The sequence below is a fragment of the Camelus dromedarius genome, chromosome 15, assembly GCF_036321535.1.
Source record: "Camelus dromedarius isolate mCamDro1 chromosome 15, mCamDro1.pat, whole genome shotgun sequence".
NCBI classification, from domain to species: Eukaryota; Metazoa; Chordata; class Mammalia; order Artiodactyla; family Camelidae; genus Camelus; species Camelus dromedarius.
The window spans coordinates 46937702-46963671 of record NC_087450.1 but is presented as its reverse complement, the minus strand read 5'-3'; the positions used below and the strand labels follow the sequence as shown (position 1 = coordinate 46963671).

Sequence of the window (25970 nt, the reverse complement as noted above, 5' to 3'; positions counted from 1 at the left end):
CAGAGAAATTGGCATAATCTTATTCCTCACCAGTGGAATAAGACTTATGTAAACAGGGCCATGTAGAAGTACCTGCAACCCCTCCTACCAAACCAACCAACCAAAAACAGTCAAAAGTGATACTACATCCTCGAGGAAATCACTATTAGTACAGTTGCCACCAAAATAGTCTTGTTAGATGCAAGGTACAGGGTTTGATATTTCCCTTAACTATTTAGGTAGGCTAATGAAGAAGATGGCTGGATCCTGGAAAATAACATGGGTCCTCAATACCCTGGGTTTATGAGCTTAACCGGGTGATGCTCCAGTTGTGTCTGCTGTTCCAGTTGGGATCTCCTGCTGAATCAAATCACTGTAGCCTCTGGTACCCAGAAGATGGCAGTTGATCTGTAAGATTCTAATGTTCTTTATTCCAGTAATTAGAAAACACCAGAGAAAACACCTGGTAGAGAAATACACCACCTTCCTCAACACTATGTCATCTCTCTGTTTCTGTACTACAGTTGATATGCAGACGACACTGTCTTTCTATCCCACCGGACATCATGCTAGAGTGACATACTGAAGACATCATGATGATCCGATCTGGAGACCTAGGAGTATTAGGTACCTTAGGCACCTTGGAGGGGAGGGTGCAGAGGGAAACACGCAAGAAAGAGAGAGGGGAAAGGGACAATTCTAAGAAAGTACAGGGGACTGTGACCCTAGTGACGTCTAGAGTTCATTGATCTAAGTCGTGTCAGGAGAGCTCACACAAACTAAAGAGCAAGTTTTAGCCCCTTGTATTCCCATCACTAGAAAGAGGCCCAGTGCTTACTGGGCCTTCTTGAACTTCCCAGGTAACATACTGCACATTTTGGTGTGCTTCTCCAAACTGTTTACCAAGTGACTTGAAAGACTTCCAAGTTTTGAGTAGGACCCAAAGAAAGAAAATATTCTCCAGGCTGCAGCATATGTGGCCTTAATGACCCAGTGGATTCAAATGGTACTTGAGTTATCAGTGGCAGATTGAGTCACTAAACGGAGCTTGTAGCAAACCTGATTGAGAGAATCACTGTGGAGACCCTTATGGATCTGCAAAAATCTATGACCCCTTCAGCAAGCAACTGTATCTTTGTGAGAGATCCTTCTTGGCCAGCTTCTGAAAAAGCAGTGAATGTCAACTGTGGAGCACCTGGTGACAATGCTATCTTGAGATATCCATCATGAATTTTGTATCATCTGAGTCACAATGCCATAAAGTTGGGTGCGGTTAGCAGAACACTGGAAAGTAGTGTATATACGAAAAGGTCCAAGCAGGTCCTTAAGGCCCAATAAATTATTTGAGAAGTTTGGTCACACTTCCAATTTCTGCTGCATTGTTGCCCCTTCCTCAACTCCATGATCTTGTAACAGAGTTCCCAACCAGGCAAACCTAGTAACAACCCCACTCAGATTAGTCCCAGAGGACAACTGAGATGGAATATCCTAGTAGGCAGAACTTCACACAGCATATCTCACAGTCCGAAAGAAGAGATAACCTGAGGTTATCATGGACAGCATCTGGTGTTTCGGCTGCATGGTCAAGAACTGAGAACAAGACTGCAGGAAATTTTGGGGGAAGAGGTATTTAGAATGACCTCTTGGTCAGAAATAACACTGTCACTTTGAGGCAAGTCATTTGGGGAAGAAGAATGTGGAATAACCTAAGGGAATGGACCCAGTTAATCAGGTGAACAGATGACTCACTCTGTAGGCATCCTTCAGGTTGCTACCCCAGTGCTTCCTCAGAGGGATCAAAGTGCTCATGGTGGCAGGGATGGAGGCTTTCCCAACTGCAGGGAAATTTCCCCTACCAAGTCCATTTTGACTTGTGCTTCCTTCCTTGATATACTAAATACTTCATCTACTTCAAGTAAATTCTCTCTACCTTTTTCTTCCTCTCTTGTCCACTATTTTATATACAATATGTTAGTATTAGTTAAAATTATCATTTAATTTATAGGATGCAAATATTGAGACAAGATCGTGATGAAATGAGGAACAACGGATATCACTCTGAGACCCTAGACTTGGAGCTGAATTCAGTAACTGACAAGCTAGGGCTTTCTCCTCTTGGGAAGGATATGGGTATATTTTTAATTGTAGAAGGAATTGTTGCATTATATTATGTAGGAATGTTTTTATGTTGGAAATTTGGGAAGAAGGGTATATGTGGATGTTTGGCTACCCAGGATCCAGTTTTCTCAAGCATACATGGAACATTCTCCAGGATAGATCATATATTGGGCCACAAAATTATATATATGTGTGTGTGTGTGTGTATATATATATATATATCACGTTTTCTTCATCCATTCATCCATTAATGAATGCTTAGGTTGTTTCCATATCTTGGCTATTGTGAATAATGCTGCAATAAACATGAGAGTGCAGATACCTCTTCAAAATACTGATTTCATTTTCTTTGGATATATATACCCAGGAAAGGAATTGCTGAGTTATATGGTAACTCTATTTTTAAGTTTTTGAGTAACTCCCACGCTGTTTTCCATATTGGCTGTACCAATTTAAGTTCCCACCAACAGTGTACAATGGTTCTCTTTTCTCCATACCCTCACTAACTTCTGTTATCACTTGCCTTTCTGATAATAGTCATCCTAACAGACATGAAGTGATATCTCATTGAGGTTTTGATTTACATTTATTTCCCTGATGATTAGGGATGTTGGGTACCTTTTTATATATACCTGTTGGTCATCTGTATGTCTTCTTTGGAAAAATGTGTATTCAGATTTTTTGCCCATTTTAAAATCAGGTTATTTATTTAATTTCATTTTTTGCTATTGAGTTGTATGAGCTTCTTACATATTTTAGATATTAACCCCTTATCAGCTATATGGTTTGTAAATATTTTCTCCCATTCCATAGGTTGCCTTTCATTTTATTGTTTCTTTTGTGATACAGAAGCTTTTTAGGTTGATGGGTTTCCATTTGTTTATTTTTGTTTTTGTTACCTTTTTGTTTAGTGTCATATCCAAAAAATTATTGCTGAGACCATTGTCAAAGAGCTTTTTCAATTGTTTTCTTCTAGGGGTTTTATAGTTTCAGGTCTTATATTTAAACCTTTAATCTATTTTGAGTTAATTTTTGTGTCTGATATAAAATAAGCATCTAACTTCATTCTTTTGCATGTGGGTATCTAGTTTTCACAGGACCATTTGTCAAAGAGACTGTCCTTTCCCCATTGAATGGCTTTGACACCCTTATTGAAAATCATTTGCCCATACATGTGAGGGTTAATTTCTGGGATTTCCATTTTATTCCTTTGATCTATATGTCTGTCTTTATGTACCACACTGTTTTGACTACTATCATTTTGTAACATAGTATGAAAACAGGAAGTTTGTCTCCAGTTTGCTATTCCTCAAGATTGCTTTGACTAGTCAGAGTCTTTTTTTGTGGTTCCATATGAATTTTAAGAATTTTTTTCTATTTCTGAGAAAAATGCCATTGGAATTTTGATAGGGATTGCACTGACTCTGAGTGTCATTTTGGATACTTGCACATCTTAATGATATTAAGTCTTCCAATCCATGAACATGGGTGTCTTTCCATTTATTGTCTCTTCTTTAATTTCTGTCTTGACTTACCCGAACTGTCAGTTTTCTGGATGGCAAGGACATTCTTAATTCTCTCTCCCCGCTTTTAACAGAGTCTCTTGTATGTAGCAGACTCTCGACAAATGCGTAAATCAGAACATGACTGACTTCTAACAGACCTCAGATACTCATGGGTTCAAAATCAAATTGATTTGTTTTCATTATACACATGTTAGTATATAGATGTCTGAGAGTCTCCACTACTTTCACCTCAGATTTGCTGAGCATCTTGTCATGAGACTGAAGTGAGTGATCAGCCAGAAAAGTGAGAACTGGGCTGGAGATTTAGAAGCTGATAATTGGGGCTGATTATCCAAGAGGAGTCATGTGGCCCAGCAGAATCCAGGAAGGGGGAAATGGGCCAAGGATTCCTAACTGCAGGGCTGACAAAAGCTGAGCAAGTGAATGTTAAGTCAGAATCATCTGGAGGAGAAGGAGGGGTGATCTCAGGGTCTAAAGTCAATCTGAGGCAGTGAATAGACAAGGCCGAGGAGCCAGAGTTTGGCTCAGGCAGGCCAGGGAAATTTCCTAGGAGAGTTGGCATCTGGCCCCAATGAAGTCCTAGGGCTCTTCCTCCGCCAGCACCACTTTTAAGGTCTTAGAGTTCAGCATCTCACACGTCCTTCTGTTTTCTTCCCCAGTAGCCAGGTTTGCAACTTTCTGGAGGTATTTTTCTTCCTCACGTTGATTTCATTTAAACCGTTCTTTGACCAGGTTGGCCAGCTTCTGGGCAAGCCTGTTGCTTCCATACATGGTGAGAGGCAGGTCTCCTTAGCCTGGCCTGGAAAGCCGGATCTGACCTTCCGAGATCACCTATCTGACCAACTATCCACTTCCTGTGTCTTCTTTTCTCTTCCAAGTCATGCCTATCAACCACGGGCTTTCAAAGCCTTTGAAGTGTGGGTGGGCTTGGGTCTCCCAGTAGGGGCCAGTATCCCACAGGCTGGAGGTGGAGGTAATGGGTGGGGAACAGTTTCCTCCTGACAGCTGGGAGCAAAGAGAGAGTGAAAGGATAGAAGAGTCAAGGCTAAGGGCGTGATAATGTCTGAGATTTTTACCAGGAGCAAGAGGACAGTGATTTGAGCTTCAAGTGGAAGAGGAGCCCCTTCTCCAGGGACCATAGGGAGCAGCAGCTAATGAAGGGAGCCTGACCCTACCCTGAAGAGTGAACACAGGGTAAACTGGAGGCTGTGAAAAGGATGGTGGCTGGGAGAACTGGCTAAGCACTTTTAAACCTTGATGTGTCAATAATCAGTATCTCAAACTTCCCTCACTTTCTGGTGAAATCTGGTTTAAAGAAAGTAAAATCTATCTGCAGCAGCTTTTGCCACCTCAGACACTCAGGCCCTGCTCTCATGGCATCAGGCCACTCTTTCCCCAGAGTCCCTCCTGCAGCCTGAGGCAGCTCTCAGGAACCTGGCCAAGAGCATGTCCTACTGACCCGGCTCCTGAGCTGTTTTCTGTGTTGTGGAGATGCATTCTTCAGCCCTTGGATACACACCTGTTCCTATACTTGGGTATTGTTTTTATAGGCTGTTCTTTCCCCTGCGGCTTCTGAGAAGTAGGTCAAGGTAACAGCTTTAGGGGAGAAGTGCCAGGGGTTCAAGTCACCAGGCCTGGAGTCAGGAATCCTGAGTTCTATTTCAGTCTTAACAGCTACATGACAATCTCAAGGGCCCATTCTTCCCTCTGATTATCCCTCAGCTCTTCATTAGGTCTCATGATTTTTAACCCTGAAGCTGGATTCCCTGGGGCTGTCATTTTCTTCCCTCTTCCCTCCCTCTGGAAGGCCCTTTAAAGCTGTTGACTGCTCCAGGCTGGTGTCCCGAGCAAGAGCTGCTGCAGTTGTGTGGCTGATGGGGAGATTAGAGGCTTTTAGAGCTGGTGGGCTGTTTGAGGCTGGAGCATCAGGAAGCCAGACTCCAGGGCTAAAGAACAGGCTGGCTTGTGGAGCCTGGGATGCAAGTGAGGGTCCTGGGTTTTAGGCAATGGTTGTAGATTGCTTCCTGTTTAGATACCTTCCTCTGTAACGCAGGGAAATTCAGGGAAATTCAGCCTCTGGTTCAAAAGGAAACTCGGGGAATTGTGGTGCTTGCTCACAGCACAGGGGATCATTTGAGCTGTTGCAACAAAGGACATTGTTCAGAGCAGGGCAAGCTTAGGCCAAAGAATAATAACCTTTTCTGGGGCATAGTTCCTCCGGCCTGACGCAAACAGTCCCAGGAGGGCCCCCCCCCCCCACCAGCTCTGAAGTTAGCCAATGCCACAGGGGGTCCATCACTGATGGCCTAGGAAAGGGGTGGAAATTAGAGCACCACTTTGATCTGGATAGCCTGAGACGCTCTCTAATCTATTCCCTCCAAACCCATGTAGTGGCAGAGTGAAACACAGGTGAGGAAGAGGAGCAAATGCAGGCAAAGCAAGGGAACGGGGAATTGTGCTTTAGACCACCTTAGGAATCGTTAGGAAGAACAGCTCAATTTAAAGTGCAGTGGTTATTTAAGGCATCATGGTGTGGTGGTAAGAAATGGGTCTTGGGGAGAGTTTCCTGGGCTTGTGTTCCTGCTCACTTTCTAGAATCCCAGTTACTATGGAGGAGGCCCATAGAAGAAGCAGAGCAGAGGCTTGTGAAGAAAAAAACCATTCAAGATGAGCTTTGAAGAATGGGTAGGATTTCTTGATGTGGACATAATGTAAATAATTCCAGCCAGAGAGGAGGGTATAGCTCAGTGGTAGAGTCTGTGTCTGGCATGCATGAGGTCCTGGGTAGAACCCCCAGTACCTCCATCAAAAAATAAACATAATTACCTCCACCCACCAAAAAAAATTTATTTAAATAATAATAATTCCAGCCAGAGGAAATACAATTTGCAAAGTCAGGAAGGTAGAGGGTAGAGAGTATGTAGGGCACAGCCGGGGGGGGGGGGGTCCAGAAATGAATTCCATTTCATTTACTAGAGAGTTCTCCCACCCCGCTGAGCCTCCATTTCCCAGCTGTAAAATGGGAATATTAGTACGGACCTTGCAAGGCCACTGGGAGCGCTGCATCAGACAACCCGTGTAAGGTGCTAGCACAGAACCTGTGGCTCAGTGGGCATGCACTAAATGTTATTTCTTCTCCACTTTCCTTTCTGTCATAGCCATCCCATGTTTTGGATTTCTGCAGATAAAGTAAGACCTAGTTAGGGTGGGAATCCTAATTCTGACTTTCCCTCCTTTCCCTAGTTCTCCTAAATAGCTGATATCTGCTTGGCATTTTTCCATGGGTGCACTATTCTGGATATTGGGGCCCTTGGGTTGTACTCTTTTGTTTTAAACTGTGAGCCAGAAGATTGTGTTCCCCTCAAGTCTCAGCTTCCTCGTGTGTGAGTAATAGCACTCCCTGGACTTATACAGTACCACTTCCTGCACATATTTTATCTAAACATCTCAACTAGACCTCAGAGAAGCTGGGTCTGGGTCAGATTCCTTCACCACTGAATGTATAGACCCAGGGGGGCCAGAATCTTTGGGCCAAAGCACCTATGGCAAAGGATGCAGACTGGCCAGAGTGACCCCATCCTGGTGCCCTTAGGGACCATATGCCAATGGTGGAGGGGGAGAAAAACTCCAGATCTGGTTCAGTCATAAGGATCCAGAAACACCCTTGCAAAGGATGGCACTAACTAAAGCTGCCAGATAAAACATGGGTTGAATCTGAATTTCAGCTAAACAAAAAAATTTTTAGTATAATATGGGACATACACTCAAAATTATGCTTTATTTATTCAAATTCAAATTTAATTGGTCATTCTATATTTTTATTTGCTAAATCTGGCAGCCCTAGATTTAACAGGAAAGCCTTTGGATTGGGTGCTCAAGGCCCTCCCAACATGGCCCCAGACTACGTTCCCAGCTTCCCTTCCTACTTCTGCTCCCCGTCCTCAACCCTATTCCAGCCAGATAAGACTCTCCATCCTCTACCATTCTGACCGTAGCAAATTGTATTCCCTCTGGCTGGAATTATTCACGTTATCTTTACATCTAGAAATCCTGCCCATTCTTCAAAACCCATTTTGAATGTTTTTTCTTCATGAAGCTCTACTCTGCCTCTTCTATGGGCCTCCACCATAGTAATTATCAAACGTTATTGTAGTTTTTGCATGTCTCCCCTCTCCTGAGCACCTTCCACAGGGTCTAGCACATAGTATGAAGAGAGCAGTAAATATTTGATAAAAAGAATGAATTAGCCTATCAGCTCTCTGAAGGTCTAAACAGAGGTCTGTGCTTCTCATGCACAATTCACCATATTCTTCATTGTCATGCAATGTTTTTATTAGTATTTGTCTTGTACTCCCTCCTAGAGATTTCTGTGAAGACAGACACTGCATTTCCCACTGTGCTGCAGACTGCAGTGTTTAATGAGTATATTTTGTGTTGCACAGATTGTTGGGGTAGGGATATCTCTAGGTGTCCAGACCAAATTAGACTCCAAATTCTCCCCACTGCCCTGATTCAAGGGCAAAAGTGACTCTCAGTAAATCTCAAAGTCCCCTGACCTGGTTCTAGAACTGGAGAGTAGAAAGCAGAGACTCTTTGTATGTCATCCGAGGGTATAGGCTACATATGAGCTCCAGAAACCTTCCCAGAGTTTTTCATGGGGCCTCTAGGACTTGTCTGTCTGCTAAGAGAGGTAAAGGGTTAAAGCAAAAGGAACAAAAGGAACCTCAAGGGAGCGGGAAGAGGTGGTGAAGCCAGAGAGAAATAGGAAGCTTGGGTTTGGGGTACAACAGAAAAGAGCACTGATCCGAAAGTCCAGCATTCTCTCTTTGGCTCTGTCCCTGCCTTGGGTGAGGAAGGAAAGAAAATAAATACACTGAATGCCCACTGTGTACACTCATATAGGTTTTACATAAATTTCCCAACAGTCCTGCAGGAAGCTGAGGTTCAGAGAGGGAGATGACTGGCCTATAGACACACAGCTCAGTGTATCTAAGGAAAAAGAACATAAATTAATCTCTCACAGCCTCAGTTTTCTCTTCATTAAAATGGGAGACATTACACCATCTTTAAGGTTCTCCTCTCCCCAACTTCTACTAGTAGAATATTTTGAGGACAAAACCCCTCAATCATGGGCCAAGGAAGAAACTAAGGAATAGATGTTAAAAGCACAGAAATGTGTGAAATGTAGAGTCTGAGTGAGACGCCTTAGAGAAGCTCAGAGCTGGGCTAGAAGATGTCTTCAGGCGTGAGCCTTCTGTCCATCTGTGTCTGTTTGTCACACGGTCACAGAAGGTGAAGTCGGCCCTGGGGCACCGGTAGAGAGGATTCTGGCTGCAAAGCTTGTGATTTGCACTTGTGAATCTGGGAGAAGAAAAGCAAGCTGACTTCCTGTAGCGCTTGAGGGGTGGGAAGGGCTGCGTTTCCTGCGTACCTGACTCAGGGAGGACGCGCTTTGGTAGCCGGCACTTGGCCAAGAGTGACAGGGAGGGCCACAACTGAGCGCTTAATTAGGGAAGGGGGTTATTAAGGAGGTCAAGGGAGAGCGGAGGCTTATTCCCCCAATTCCTCTTCCTGGCGCCCAACTCATCCTGGATAAATCTGGGGGAGTGGGTACCTCCGCAGATTTCAGTGTCCCTTCCAACTCTTGGGGCCCGCGGGTTATGGGAGATCTCAGCTGCGGGCCTGAGCGTTCCAACCGGAGCAGGGAGTTCGGGTGGATCACTTCCTCCGGGGGACGTTGCGGTTGGAAAACGCGCCACCCAGCACCTAGGGTTGAAAGCCTGAGAAGAGCGCATCTAGGGATTTGGGTTTACCCGAGGTGGGGAATTGCGGGGGGGCGAGGCTGGGCGGGGCGGGGCGGGACGTGGGCGGGGCGGCCAGGCAGTGGCCGAGCCCCGGGGGGAGGGACCTTAATTAGCATAGTCACCGCCCCTCTCGGCGCAGCCCTGCCCAGAAACCCGAGCGGAGGCCGGCCGCGCTCAGCCCTGGCTGCTGAATGGGCGCGCGGCTCCCGGCCCCGGCCCTCCCGCGTCCAGCCCGTGCTTCAGCTCCCGCTCCCGCCCCGCCCGGGCCTCCGCCGGCTGCCGCCATCCGCCGCCTCGGCTGTGAATGAAAGGCCGGCGCCGCCGGGGACTGGCTGCAGGCGACGTGGCCTCCCGGGAGGCGCTCGCCCCGCCAAGATGTACGGTAAGGAGGGCTCTGCCTCCAGGCTCGCAAACTTGCGGGACGCGGACCTTTGTCCCCTTGTGGGGCCCCGGCGAGGCCAGGGGGCGCGAACGCGGTGCCCAGCTAGGCTCTTTCTGTGGTTCTGTGCGCGCGCTTCTGCGCTGAGAGGACAAAGATGCTCACGGCCGGGGACCCTGGGGTCTTCGAGGTCTTTCGGGTCGCTGGTTTGCAAGCGCTGGGGCCGGTGGGCGGTGGTCCGTCAGGGGGCGGGGGCCTAGAGGGATCCGGAGCGGCTGGGTTCTGGGGAGAGCGAGTCTCCCTTGGAGCCGAGCAGACAGGGAGTGTTGGTGGAGGTGGTCGTGTGACAGCATTCGCAGAATTAACAAAGCGGGTTGTGCTGGGGAGTTTTATGCGGGAAGCTGGTCCGGGATTGCAGGGAGACGCTCGCTGCCTGCCTTGTGCCGGCCCCGAGGATGTGGGAGGTGGCGCCCGCGGTGCAGAGGGCTGGACAGCGAGCCAGTTCTGGGTGTATGGTCTCGCCGCCCATGGATGGACCTGGCCTCCGCCTGCCTCTGCCGCCCGTGGGACCCAGGCTCCCGAACTTCCAGATATGCCCTCCGCTGCGATGAAAGGGGGAGATGCTGCTGAGGGTGCCGCGCAGCTCTGGGTAGCCATCTCTTGTTGTCCCCTGACACCTCTTGCCCCCTTCCCCGTCTGTCCCTTTAACTGATGTGCAACAGTTAGCCAGACCCTCATGGTGCACTGTTCTGCTTTTAAAATTTCCAGGAATTCCTCTGGTTTTGGAGGCAGTGTGGGTGAAGAAAAGAGCACTTTGGGTCCCAGATTGCAGCTCTGACGAATGGAACACTGGAGACCCCGACCAGTCTAGAAATCAACTGCATTACAGAGCCTCCAGATGCTCTGAGCTGGTGTGTGTGTGTGAGAGAGAGAGAGAGAGAGAGACAGACAGACAGACAGACAGGAGAGAGAGGATCCTTATGGATTTAAGTCCATCAGAACTCGGGCTCTGGCAGCTCTATAGGACCAGCAAAAGAGCTAGAGCTGTGCTCAGTTTCCACCCTTACTGCCAGGTAGGGGCTCAGGCCGCACCTGAAGGGTGAGTGTCAGAAGAAAAGCACATTCCCCCAATTTAACCCATCGCTGAGGCTGCTCAGCTGCCTAACTCTGCAGACAGACTGGTGAGTCACGAAGTTTGTTGGAGGCACAGGAAGCTGTGAACACGGTGCAAAGGCTTAGCAGTCGGTGGGCCTCACTATTTAGAGACACTCAGCCTTTTAATGAGCTTCCTTTCCTACCCCCTTGGTCACATGTGCATTTCTGAACAGGTCGAAACATCAGCAGGTCCCTTCAGCAAGTATCATTTCTCTTGGATGCGCCAAAGCTGGGGAGTGGGGTGGGAGGGGAGCTTGACTTCAGAGCATGTTCTGGTGGCCAGTGGGGACTCTGCAGGAAGGTAACAAGGAGGTTGTATTTTATAAGCTAGGAGGAGGTTGTGAGGTTCCCAGGAGAGAGCTATATTTTCTTACTCTCTGTTTTCCCCCATTCTTTTCTGCAGAGTGAGCAGCCTAAAGCTGCAGATCACTTGACAAAAGCATGTGACTGCAGGGGCACCTGCAGTGGGGAAGGAGTTGGGACAAGGCCCATCAGAATGAGGAAGAGTTAGGAACCCTAGTTCTGCTGGGTCACCTCGAAGCATTTAGTCTGACACCACTGGATAACTGATCCCAGGATACCTGAGCATTGGGGTGAGGGTGGGGGGTCCCACTCTGCCTCTATTGTATGAAGCAAGTCAACGAAGAGTTGGATGGTACAGAAAGGTGAACCAGGAAGCTGACATATCTGGGTGCTATTTTTGGATACACCACAGATTTTCAGTTCTCCTTTGTAATACGTTCTTATGCCTCCAGATGCAAAGAGATGGTACTTTACCCCTGAATCATTCATAGAAAGATTACAAAGAAGGAATCCTCTGGGCAGTTGCCTGCAGCAAAGTCACGCCAGTGCTGGCTGGGTGATGATAATTTCTTGCTTAGTGCAAAGCCTTGTCTTTGTTGGTGTGAGAGGTGCCCACTCTCCAAGGGGAGAGCTCATTGGCCTGGATTTTAGTATTTTCTTGACTTTCATGAAAAGAAATGGTCCATGTCATACTTACTATCATTCCCTTTTCAGAGACAACAGAGTGATGAAAAAAGATGTGGATAGGGAGGTTAGGAAGGCATAGAATCATAGACTTTTTATATTTGGTTCTTATTTTCCAAGTGATTTATCCAAGGTGACACAGTTTGATGGAATAAGGCAAAAGCAAAACTGGGGCTTCCTAGCCCAGTGCGCTTCCCCTCCCCTGATGCCTTGGGTAAATGCTCATCAGGAAAATGCCACCAGGGATTTTATTAACTGATGGACAGTGAGGCCCCCATGTAGAACCAAGAGTCACCTAAGAGCTTTAAGTACAGGTGTCCCTTGACCACTCACCTTGGTTACTGGATCCATTATAAATGTGTCTAATCTCACTCCCACTGCCACTTCTCAGCTGCTTGATGCTCCTGGACGGATCTTCAACTCCCCTCTGTCTCCTCCTCACCTTACCTCTGCCCCCAGCAACTCAGCCTTCCTGTGTCCTCAGTCTCCCCCATCTTTTCCTTCAGTCTGTGGGAGAATAAGGCCCCCCTCTCTCTGTGAGAGGACGCAATTCCATCTGGAACAGAAAGGATCCTAGATCTGGGGTCAGCCCATCTCAACCTAGAGCCAGTTTGCAGCTATTTCACCTCAGACAAGTGGAATTATATCTCTATATAAAATAATGAGTGGCCCATCTACTGCCCAGGTCTTTGTGAGCCTCAGCACTGGACACTGTATGTGACAGTGCATTTTAAGAGATTCTGCACACACAAGACCAACTGCTCAAGAGCCTATGCCCTTCAGGTCCTCTTGGGCCTTTCCCCTTCTCTCTTCCTCTCTACTGGCTCCTGAAGATGCCTGTTGCATCCCCTTTCACCCCAGCTTAAACACACAAACCACCTTGACTTACCTAGCCACTCAAGCCACTGAACGACTTCCCTTCACCAAACTCACCCAGCTGCCTCCTCACCACTTACTTACTCACCCCTCAACCCCAGTCACTTTCTAGAAATGGCTCTCCAAAAGGATACAGGTGACTCTCCACATTCTTGTTTATACTTATGAACATAGATTGACAAGGGACCTGGAAAAATAAAAGCACTTTGTACCGGAGGAGGAAGATTGTGCGCAAATTCTCTGCAAAAAAAAATGGATTCCCACTAGGTTTTGTGTGCGTGCGTGTGTGTGTGTTAGAATTACATAACTGAAAGTTTTCCTATTCCTCTCCCCTGGGATGGAGCCATGGTGGTCCCGCCTGAGAGCATCCCCCTTACCCACCAAGGTGAGGCCGAGCTCTCTAAGAAATACAAGCCTCCAGATTTAGGGCAGCCGGCCACAAAGACGACTGGGAGGGATTTCCCCGGAACCACTGTCTGTGTAGCCCAATCCCACGAACACAAATGCTGTTCTGACGACCTTCCTCACTTCTACGTGCTGCCTCAGCCCCAACGGATGCCTTTCTTCATGATTTGCGGTTAAGAAAGCTGACTGTAGGGAAAACAGTAGTGGCGCACAACTTTCTATAAATGCGCGTTACAGAGCACACGTGTGGAGCGGGGGGGGGGGCTGTGTTGGGCGGTGTGGAGAAACGGGGGGTGGGGCTGCGGGACAGAGACTCACCTTTGCAGAAAGCTCGATAGATCCTGCTGCTCTCATCACAGGTGCCTCCCACCACACGCACGCTCACGCATGCGCACGCACACGCACGCACGCACGCTCCGACCTCTTCCCCCACATCTTAAGACAGCCGCGTGGTGCAGTGTGTGGCTAGTTCAGGTGGAAGCTGGGTGGCCTGTCCCCCTACCTTTCTCCTCCCGACTGTATTCCCCTAGGAGGGGTCAGGGGTGAGTAGAGCTCGTTTCTCTCTCTTGCTGCTCACAGTTCAGGGAATTCAAACGGTTGCAGTTTTCATCTTGTGCACAAATAAAAATAAAAAGTTAATACCACCTTATGGAAAATCTGGAGAAGGGAGGAGGGAAAAAACCATCCACAACCCTACCCTCTAGAACCAACGTTTTCTCCTGTTGTATAAATTACCCCTAGGATTTTGTGCTCGCCTGCTTTTGCCCTTTTGTGTCTCTTTGTTGCCTGATTCTGGTGTGTTACCTTGGTCGTGATGGTGGCTCTGCCCCTCAGGTAACCTTGGGCTTGACTTTCGAGCCTGTTTCCTGGCTCTCCAAGATGACAACGCCTACCTCATGGCAGGGATTAATCAAGATAAGAGAGCCGCCCCTACTTTCTCCTTCTCTTTCTTCAACTCTCTCTTCTCGCCATTTCTTAATTTTTAAAAAGGGATAAAAATAAAAGTAAACAAAAACTTATGTCACATAATCTTAATAAACAGTGCTTGTGATACTGTTCCTGGTATAAACAAAAGAAAAATCTACTTTGAAAAGCATCTTTTTTTTTTTCTGGGAGTCAGCCAATCCTAGAAAATCTGGACAGCACAGTAAACCATAAACAAATATAACTAATTGTTTTTACTGTTTTAATCTTTCTTTCCATGAATTTCTTTATGTGGTTAGAATTACTCATTTTACATAATTTGGTATTCTACTTTTTTCTACTTAACCTTAGAATATAAACATCCCCCCCAAAATTAGTACAAACTCACTGGCTGCCATTTTTAATACCATTTTAATGCTTTGTAACAGTGCACAGAATGGATGTCCAATTTCCTTATGGTATATTTTAAGTTGTTCACAAAGATTCAGTACTATAACCCTGGGAGGAGTACCTGGTACCCAAAGCTTTCTCTGAACTTTGGAATATCCCTAGGTTATAGCCCTCTAAATGGATTGATGAAGGTATATAGATATTTTAAAAGATTTGTTACATATTGTCAAATTTTTTCAATTTGTATTGATTACACTCCCACTAGCAGTTATGAGAGTACCTGTCTAAAAGTTAGAATTTTTCCTAATCTTTGCTGATTTGATAGAAAAATTATAACATTTTAACTTGTATTCTTTATTACTAGTGAAGTTAAACATTTCCTATTTTTCTAACCTTTTGCATTTTAGTGAATTGTCATATGCATCTGAGTGCTTTATTTATTGAGGATATTAACCACTTGCCTGTCATTTGCTTGATGCTTTGTGCTTTGAAGGGAAATAGACATAAACCACCCAGTATTTGTGGGTGTCAACTATGTATGATACGATATAGGGCATCATGGGGGATAAACAAATGTATAAAAGTTCCTTCTATCAAGAAGATTCCAGTTTCAGTGGGCAAATGAGTTAAATTATACAAAGACAGTTTCAGTAAAATTGCGGTTTTGCAAGGTGGAGTGGAGTTACTCTTCAAATGATCAGCCAGTAGTACCTTGACGTGGAAGAGGCCACTGGGAGGTGGAGCCATTGGGAGAGCTTCAAAGGAGAGCAGGCATTTGTGTGGGATTCTGAGGCGGGATGGTTGGGGGGAAGGGCATGCCAGGTAGGTACTCACCAGTGTAAGTGGATGGAGCAGGAGAAAGAGAAGACCTGTCTGGGGACAGTCAGGGGAGCTGCCTACCTGGATTTGGGCAGGTAGGTGGAGAATTATGTGATGGAGAAGGAAATTTTGTCATGATAAGGATTTTTCACTGACGCCTGTGAGCAGTAGGAGCCGGTGAAGAGTTTAAAACTGTCAAATGGCTGATTTGCTCAATTGATGTTTTAAAGAAATGAAACTGGGGACCAATGTGCAGAATGGTTGTGGGGGGTGGGGGTATGTGATGGGAAAATGAAGGAAAGAGGAGGAAATTGATGCTGCAGCCACAGGCGGTAGCCTAAGAAGTGAGAAATCTCTGGACCAGTTATAATTGTGCATATGCTGTGGAAGATGTTTGCCCCTTAAAAAAAAAAAAGCAGTAGGACTGGGTGGGTGGGAGGGGTGTGGGTGGGGATAAGGTGAATTAAAACTTAAAAAAAAAAATCTCATGGTACATAAAATGTGGGTTATATAAGCAGATATAAAAGATAGTTTATTTTGAAATAGGTGCTAAATTACCTAGAGCAGTAAACGTATTATGATCTAACTATAACTAGTTCTAGAGAGGATTTGGAGCATATATTTTATATACACACACACACACACCTGTGCTATAATAAATAAAGAGATCAATGCAAAGAAAATCTAAGAGTTAAGTAGAAAAAATACAAAGCCAAAAATAAAGGTATATCAGGAAAAAAACACAAACCTACCAAGAGGCCTGTTGCAAATTCATTTTTGAGCTTCCTGTAGGCCAAAATAGAGGAGAAAAGTCATTTGCAAGACTTATGGCATCTATAAAAATTTTTTTAAAATGCAGTTGCCTAGGACAAATACAGCTTTCTGAGATGCTGAGATCTGAAAGTAATTCCTCCCCGAGTTCCCCCATAAAGAGCAGGTATTTCATAAATATTGGTCTAAATTAGAATTTTCTTTTGAAAATATAGTTCCTTTGTTGTCCGTATCCCAGTTAGTAGACAGTGAAAACTGGTCCAAAAGCAAGTTTGTGGGTTCTGATTCCTTTCTGCTCTGAAATTACCACTGACTCTGCTCTCAGCTTCCTTCCTGGTTTGCCGTCAGCCAGGACTTGCTGAGACTCTTGCCCCTTCTTCCAGCTGTGGTTGTTATTTCTCTTTCCACGAATGAATGTGAGTCTTTTGAGAGTTTGCTCCCTTGAGAAGCTGTTCCTGCCTCCATAACCCAGGGGGGGTGTCTGTCCCTCTCATTCATGTGCCTTATTTTAATTCACTGCACAGCCATTGACCACAATCTAGTAATTCTCTTGTCCATGTTCCGCACTCGACCATCAGCTCCATGAAAGCAGGGAGCTCACTTCTCTTGGTCCCTACCACATCTTTAAACGCAAGAGCACTGCCTGGTACAGGTTAGGTGCTCAGAAACCTTGTTGCATGGATGAAGCCTGAGCTAGATAGTGTTTCTAAAATTTACCTCTTTATAACTTCTGACCTTCTGCACATTTCAGCCTCAACTGTGTTTTGAATAACAGTATAATTACTAGTATTTCGTTTCCATTCCTTGGGTACCACAATAAGCTAACCACTAGTCTAAGCACTTTTTAGGTATTTATTGCTTTAATCCTCCTCAAATTCTGTGAATTGGGAATTATTATTCTCATTTTAGAAATGAGAAAACTGAGGTGCTGGGAGTTTTAGTGATGAGCTTGTGGCTGCACAGTTACGTGATCGGGCTGGATTGAACCTAGGCATTCCAGCTCTGGAGTGTGGACTCACCCTCCCTTCTACACTGCTGTCCCTAGAGTATTCAGAGTATTTCAGAGAATACAGGTCTTTTCTTTGCAAAGCTCACTGTACCGCACAGACTTGCACGTGTTAATTTAGAAAGAGAGGAGGGTGCACAGTCGTGTGAACTCCTGAGGAGGACGTGCCTTCTCTTTGGCCCCAGGCATGTCAACAGGAAGGCTGGGAGGTCTCACTTCTGGTTGGAGCCTCTGCCTCTTGGCGCCATTCCCACCTCCTTTATCATTGTTTTGCTTTGTTAGAGAGAGAAAGGGCCTCAGAAGTGTCTGCGGGACCTAGAAGAGGAAAGGTAAGTAAGAGAGAAGTCAGGAGAGTAGGGTGGTGAGGCTGGGAGACAGAACGCAAAGCCAGTGATGGCACGAAAATCAAGGAAGCATGGGCATGCAGCTCGGGGCGGGGTGGGGAGTGGGGACAGGCAAGCGGAGGGGGGCTGTCGCAGCTAGCGCTGAGTCACACACATGCCTGATTGGCATTGCTCTTAAGAACGTGGTCCATAGTCACTGGTTGGCCTGGAGGACCACAAAGGACCCCAGAGACTGGGACCTTTGTTCATAGGAGCAGCTTCTATTTTTCTGATAGTTTGTGAATTAAAACCCCTTCCCTGCATCTTCAGATCCAGGCAATCTGGAGGCAGTGATTCCTGCCTCTGAGAAGGGTGGTTAGGACTGGACTGCATGTGAGAGGGACAGTGGTCCAAGTCCCCAGTGGCCACCTTCTAGCCATAGGGCCCTGGGCAGTTAGTTCCTCTCTCTCTCAGCCCATTCCTTCCCCTATAAAAAGGGGATAATTAGCTTGCTTCGTGTGGTGAGGGGGTCAAATGAGAAAATGTCCACATACATTATTTGCATTACAGAACACTATACCTACGAAAGGGGATATTATCACTCTCTAAGCAATTCTTATGGATGTTTCTGGGGCATGGCCACGCCCTCTCCAGAAACAGTGGCAATCCCTGCTGACGAGGATGCGTATGTCATATTTAGACTATGTTTGTTAAAATCCTTAGACAGAAGGGTCTGGTAATAAGAACATCAAACCAGAGAGATGCTGCAATTTTGGCTAGGTGGGTCCCTGCCCCTGGGAAGTCTGCCCGCCACACAGGGGCCCTGTGAGTGGAAGCCCTGACACTGATTCTGTTGAGCACTTTCTTGTCTCCTAGAGAACAATCTGCAAATTGGCTGTCCATGACTGTGTCCCTCTCATCCCCATGCCAGAAAGATGAGAAAGTCTCTTTAGACCACAAAGAGGACAGAGGTGACATCTTTATCTAAATCCTTAGATCATGCTAAATTCTTATAAGTTACTAAAACTTAGCGATGTTTATTGTGTGTCATTCTATTTATTACCTCCACTCAGAACAACCCTTTGGTGGTCGATGTCATTATGTCTCTGGTTGAACTGGGGACACAGATTCAAAAGACCAATAATTTGCCCAGGGTCATGCAGCTGGTTGAAGTTCATTCTCTCCATTGTCTCCTAAGCAAGTGTTCACAGAGCTTTGTGTGAGATTAAAACACTGCTTATGGTTACCAGGAAGGAAAGTTGGGGGAGGTGGGGGGATAAATTCGGAGTTTGGGATTTGCAGATACCAACTACTGTATATAAAATAGACAACAAAGTCCTACTGTATAGCACAGGGAATTGTATTCAATACCTTGTAATAGCTTATAATGAAAAAGAATATGAAAAAGAATACACACACACACATATATATATAACCGAACCACTATGCTATATATCAGAAACTAACACAACATTGTAGACCAGCTAGACTTAATTAAAAAAAAAAAAAGACATAGCATAAACCCCACTGCTTTTGTACCTAATGGCAGTTGTAAGTGCCTTATGTCAAACAGCAAGCTTTACCACAAGAGAAGAATTCCAAACTGAATATTTTAGTAGCTTTCACATAGTTTAGTTGTGGCTTTACATCTAGGAATATGGGTACTGATGAGGACTGTGAAGCTCAGTGACCTAATGCATGTCCTGCAGTCTGCCTGTAAATCTGAGAATTAGGATTCCTGGGTTCAAATGCTAACTTTCTCATTACCCTACAGAAGGACCCAAATACATTCAAGCATATGGGAACCAGGAGTCTTAGATTCTTAGCTTGGCAGGGCTCCAAGCTTCGTCATAACCATTCAGAGAGACTTCTCTCCATGTTCCAACTTCCTTTTCAGGTGACTAATACTTGAAATAACATTTATAAATAATACGATAAAGAATCCCTAAGTTACAAGAACACTTGTAGAACCTTGGGTGAAGATCTCTTCGAAAGGAATGGCTTGTAATAAAGCCATGCATTCCCAGCGCCTCCTGGCTTCTCACTACTTGTGCAGGAGGTGTGCTTCTAGAGCAGGATCACACAGGATGGATGCTGAAAAAATCTGGAGCTCTGCAGCCTTTGCCAAGCCTTCTTTGTGTCCCCACTGTTTCTTACACTTTGCTGTTATTTTTGTCATTTATTTGTCACACGGAATGTCACTTACTTCTTTGCAGACTAAATCTGTGAACCTCTTGAGGGCACAACCTCTGTTGTCATCGTTGTTTTTCCTAGCATCTAGGAGAGATCTTTGGGTTGTAGTAAGAGCTCAGGTGTTTGTACTGAACTGTAATTATATGGGAGGGTGGCTATAGGCCAGCAGTAGAGTGATGCTTAACATGCACAAGGTCCTGGGTTCAATCCCCAGCACCTCCATTAAAAAAATAATTGTATGTATCATTCACCCAACCATATATACATGCCTAGCAGCCCATTTTTCCAGGGTACCAGTGATGACAGGCTGGGGAATCTCTTTAAGGCCAGAGAGAATCCTAGAGTGACAATACTTTTTCATCATCTTGCTCTGCCTTCCCACATTGATCGTAATTTTGTATAGAATAAAGAATATGCCAGAATATAACCATTTGGCTTTTCCTCCAGACTTTAATGTGTTCATCATGACAACAGCCACTTTGCCTACTGGTGAGACTGGGCAGTTAGAGAGTCATTCTTACGTATTCCCTTCTTGTTTTGTGGGGCTCAGAATAAATGCTACAATCATGTTCTTTGAAAAGGAAGGTCACTTAGTGGCGTAATTATGGGTAAATCTTTATTTTGACTTCCATTCATATCGTTTGTACACTATTCTTTCACAAAACAAGAAAGATGAAAAGGTTTGAGGCAAAGGCAATGAAATGTCTGTTTCTCGTTACTTGGAAGCACCTGGCTGAACATGCCTGGATAAAGGACCCTGCAGCCTTGTGTGCCTTCCATTTGTGGGCACCGTATGGAATAGCAAGTATGTGACCTCGGCGGATACCGACAGAGTAGAAAAGAGAAAAACTACCAGGGTCATCCGTTTGCTTCCCTCAAAGCCCTGGGAGGGCCTGGTCCTCCCAGCAGTACTGGGCCCCATGGCTGCTGAATATAGTAAACACATCTGACCTTCCAACTGTCTTGAGAAGTTTCAGCCCACAGCTATTCCCCAGCGCTGCTGGGAATGCGCTCCTCTCCCCCGACAATGCGCCTGGAGGAGAACAGGGCTGAGTGTTCCGGAGAGGAGTGGGCGGTGCTGGACGGCGTACAGCGCCTCCCGTCTGCTTTCTCAAGGACATTCACTTCTGCGCTGGAGGGGGAAGGCGGGCCATCAGGGCTGACTCAGGCTCTGTTGCTGTGTGAATTGGGGCAAGATTCTCAACCTCCGTCTCATTTGTGTTCACCATCCTTAAGTTGGGAGAGCTGGACTGGACGGTCTTTAAGGGTTTCCCAGTTCTTACGTCTGCAAATGGGTTGGGGTGACTGGTCTATCCCGTGGGTAAAACAGCAGGGACTGGGGGGTGCATCCACAGCAGGAGTTTCCCAAAAATCTAGGTGGTAATGCGGGCACTGTGGTCTCGGTTCTTCATGTAACCTCGCCATGCATCCATTTCCTCACTGATAAGACCGGGGTGATGATCCCTTTGTTCATTCCAAATGTGCTGGGGTCCTTGAATGGAATGATGCACACTGACAAGTACGCCAGGCAAGCTTTGGTGAGAGGCATGTGCCTTCCAGGTGCTGGGCACCAGATTCTTGCTCACTTACATTCACATTTCACAAAAGCCTGTGTGGTAGGTACTCTTTTCCCCGCTCCCATTTTCAGATAAGGATAATAAAGTTCAGAGAAATTAAATGCCTTGTCTGAGATCATCCAGCTCATTAAATGGCATAACTAAGAAAAGAACCAGGTCTGGGTTTTTTTTTCTCCCAACACTATTCATTTCTATTCCAAATGGACTCATGTAAAACACCGTTATTACTTGAACTACATCAAAACTTAAAACTTTTGTGCATGAAAGGACACTATCAACAGAGTGAAAAGGCAACCCTTGGAATGGCAACCCAGAGAATATTTGCAAATCACGTTTTTATACGGAGTATATAAAGAAAGCCTACAACTCGACAAAAGAGAAACAGCTCGATTTAAAAATGGGCAAAGGACTTGAATAGACATTTCTTCAAAGACAACATACAAATGGCCAAGAAGTACATGAAAAGATTCTCAACATCACTAATTACCAGGGAAATGCAAATCAAAATCACAGTGATATACAATTTCACACCAATTAAGATGGCTATTATCAAGAAACCAGGAAATGGGGCAGGGAGGGCATAACTCAGTGTAGAGTGTAAGCCTAGCATGCACGAGTTCCTGGGTTCAATTCCCAGTACCTCCATTAAAAATAAATAAACAAACATAATTGCCACTCCCCCGCCAAAAACACAAAACAAAGAAACAAAAAAACAGGAAATAACAAGAGTGTGCAAGGGTGTGGAGAAATTGGAACCCTTATATACTGCTGGTTGGAATGTAAAATGGTGCAGCCACTATGCAAAACAGAATGGCAGTTTCTCAAAAAATTAAAAGCAAAATTATCATATGATCCAGTAATCCTGTCTCTGAATTTATATCAAAAGAAGTGAAAGCAGGACCTCAAAAAGATATTTGCACACATACTTCCATTATTCAAAATAGCCAAAAGTGGAAACTACCTAAGCATATATATTGACAGATGAATGGGTAAACAAACTGTGGGATATACACCCAGCGGAATATTACTCAGCCTTAAAGAAGAAGGGAATCCTGACACATGCCACAAAATGGATGAACCCTGGGGATGTTATGCTAAATGAAATATTACAAAAATGTTACAAAAATGACAGAACCTGTATGATTTCACTTATATGAGGTACCTGGAGTAGTCAAATTCATAGAAGGTAGAATAGAAGTTACCAGGGACTGAGGGGATGGGTGTGGGGAGTTATTTAATTGGTACAGAGTGTCAGTTTTGCAAGATGAAAAGAGTTCTAGAGCATAAATCAGGCTGGGCTGATGACCTCTCAGTCACCTTATTGCTTGGGGTGTGGATAAAAGGAGACCCAGAAACAGACCTCATCATATTCTTGGGATCTTTAGAATCCCAACTTAAATTAAGAATGTCATTAAAATGACATTTTTCAAAGAAAGAAAATTTTTTTTTTTAGAATTTTTTTGGGTGAGGGGGAGGTAATTAGGTTTATTTATTTATTTTTAATGGAGGTGCTGGGGATTGAACCCAGGACCTTGTGCATGCTAAGCATGCACTCTACCACTTAAGCTATACCCTCCCCCCAAAGAAGGAAATTTTATGTAAGATTTTATGTATGAGGGCATGTCTGTTACTACATTTTTGTGAAAGTGGCTGGAGGAATGATGATCAAGTTTGGAGGTTATGTTACAGATGGTCTGATTTAATGGCAAATGCATCATTCACCTTGCAGGGGGAGGTGCGTCTCAAGGAGCTAGCCGCTGTCCTTCTGAGCAGTGAAACTGGGGTACCAGGAGAGGTCCATGTGACTGCCAGTGGGAAAAGGACTGCCAGACATATTCCACTGCAGAAAACAAAATGGTGAACTCAGAAATTCAGCCCCAAAGGAACCACAAGGGTTGGTGCTTGAAATTGCAGGTTGATTTTTAATGGAGCTGCCTCTCACATAGGCAGCTCTGAATGGCTAACTGAGGTCAGCAGCAACATGCTTTATTTATTTACAAAAAAAGCTAATGCCACACCAGAGAGCCAGCCTATCATCAATGTGTGTGTACTATCCTGAAACGAGCCCACTAGAACAATGACAGTGGTTATTTCTGGGTGATAGGATCACAGATGATTTAAAATTTTTCTTTTAAAAACTATTTGGTTATTTTTCACATTTTGTAGAGTGAGCATATGTTTTAATGGCAGAACATAAATATAATCAAAAGACGATGAAAAAGTGTTTTTCATCGTCCAAGATCTGTGGATGGTTATCTAACATCTTCTAATTATGTTTTAGACATGATTAGGCAAGAAGACATGCAAAAACAACTCTGCTGATAAAAATGAGAAATCAGGTAGTGGCTGTGTGAGGGGAGTGACTGGAAAGGGGAACTCTTTGAGGGCATCCCAAACGTTCTGTCTTTTTGAGTGCTGGTTACACAAGTGTATAAACAGTTGCCAATACTCAAGGCACTGAACTGGTAAGATCTGTGCATCTACTGCACGTTAATTATATTGTGATAAGACAGCAGGAAACCCAGGGAAAGGGGAAAACATGCATGCAAACAATCACGGGTCTGTTTTGCATCTCTGGCAGCCGGTGTGCCAGAAGCCAGCCAGGGACCTGTGCCAGCCAGCACCAGGGCTCTTACCCGAAGCCCAACACTGTCCCCAGCACCCCAGTAAAAGAGCTCATTGAGAGCTGCTGCTCAGGGCGCATGCTGCTAGAAAACTTATGTGCTGAGCAGAGAGTGGAGGAGGCTGACCCAGGAAGTCCAGCCTGGCGTCAGCAGCTGGGAGGTTGATGGTGCTGGCAGGGCAGTGGGCAGAGGGCGCATAAAGAGGGCCATCTGGTGTAAGGCCTTTTGAGCACTGCCTTTGGCATTGCTGACTCTCGTTGGACAGAGCAAAGCTCGGTTTGACCAGGCTTTCAGCCTCGCCTCAGTACCAGCAGAGTCACGGCTGATGGCTGAGCAGGTCCAGGTACGTGTGCAGGATTGATTTCCATTTCCTTCTTGGGGCTTTTGTGACCTGGCAGTGATGACGTTCTCCGAAGGATTCATAGCCTTTAATGGCCTTATTATTCACCTGTTTCTTAATAATGTGCTGGCTTGTGACATCTCTGCACAAAGACCTACATCTCCCTAATGAAAAATGGACTTTTTTTTTTCCTGATAGCACATGGAAACGAGTAAATCTGAGTGTCTCCTTTGCAGCCCCAGAGTTAAGTGTGAAGACCCTAGAGTCAGATAGACCTGGGTTTGAATCCCACTATCCCAGGGAACAGTTGTGTGACTTTGGATGAGTTTTTTAACTGCACTAAGCCTCATTTTCCTCATCGGTAAAATGGGGACCTAGACCCCACCTTAGTGCTGCTGGGAAGATTAAATTAAACAATGCATTCAAACCTCTCTACAATTCCTGACGCATAAGGAGAGCTTATTGTTAGCTGATGTTGACGTTAGTGGGGGAGAGGTCATAATACGTACTTTACTACCAGCAGATCCTTTTTAATGATGACAGAGTGGTAACAGAGCCACCCTCCCCAGAGGCTGAGGATCTGCTTTGGAGGAAGCAGTCTCCACGCCTCAAGTTAGAGCTCTTTAAGGAGCTATCCCTGGCCAGCTGGGTTTCTGCGTTCAGAGATCCACTGTGCTTAGCTGCTTTCTCAGTCTATCTGCTTTTTGCTTCTTGCAACGTGGGCAGGACCTGCTGGAGGGACTTCCTCCCCCGTGCAGGTATGCCCAGAATGCCCATGCATGCTGAAACTGCCTCCTTAAAAATGGGTCTTGGCTGTGCCTGGCCTGCTGCTTACTTGGAGTTTTTTAGTGTGGCTCAACCTAGCACTTGTTTTGCTTTTTTTTTTTTTTCTTTTGCAGAATTCTGGTGCTTGCTCCTAATTCTGTTTTGCATCTCAAAAGTGATTCTTCTGAAACTTCCCTCTGGCACTGTGGTCACCAGGGCCCTGGCTTTATCTTTTAGCAGCCCTGGGCATGGTGCCTGTTTTGTGTTCCGGCACCACTGCTCCCACTGTGACAGACGCTCTGATTATATATTTGGACTTTTGAATGATTGATCTTGGAATCTTAGCCTTTAAGAGTCTGCTTCTTAAATCTGTTAGTTCATCTGTATATTTACAGCCCTCACACTTGCTCTCAATCATTTTGGCTCCATAACAATGAAGCTTCCTCCAGTTTCTATATTTGACACTGTGTTCATTTGGAGAGCTAGAGGTGAGTAACCCTGCTTTTTATAGGCTGCCTGGTGATCGCAGTAGGAAACCGGACATATTATGGGAAGGGGGAAAGCATCAATGTGTTGGAAATCCTAAGTCCTGATTTCTAGTTCTTAGCTCCAAACTTAAACCAAATCACCAGTGAAATTTCTAACACTGTATTGTTTTCATGTGGTGGATTCTATTCTCTGTGCTGCAAACTTGTTGAGGGCAAGAGTTATCCATTGGAAACCTTCTTATTCCCCCATGCTTCATACGCTCTTAAAAAAATATGTCAAATGCCTCAAAGTGCCAAGTATTAGGTAGTCAGACGGATAAATTTCAGATGAATGAATTCTCACCATGAGCTCAAAACACCTGACGGACAGCTGTGCACATAAGCATTAACTACCCCCTACCCACCACAAACTTGATCAGTTTATTCGGATTTCCTTGGGTTGTAAAGGACTTCCTTCCATATATGTAACCAGTACACTGCTTATACTGATAAGCAGTGTTTATGAAGTGAGTATCCATTAA

General features: G+C 45.3%; 1 protein-coding gene across 4 annotated transcripts in view; it reads left to right on the top strand.

The window, feature by feature from the left end:
• Window positions 1-9579: 9579 nt before the first annotated feature.
• The window catches only part of EFR3B (EFR3 homolog B), an 80688-nt gene continuing 64297 nt past the window's right edge, over window positions 9580-25970 (top strand). For 3 of the 4 annotated variants that reach the window (XM_031466682.2, XM_010992956.3, XM_031466684.2), the window contains exon 1: window positions 9696-9809. In XM_031466682.2, the coding sequence (XP_031322542.1) occupies window positions 9803-9809 (7 nt within the window). In that variant the 5' untranslated portion in view covers window positions 9696-9802. Of the gene's footprint in view, window positions 9810-25970 lie in introns of all 4 variants that reach the window. The other variant, XM_010992954.3, reaches the window with a different exon arrangement.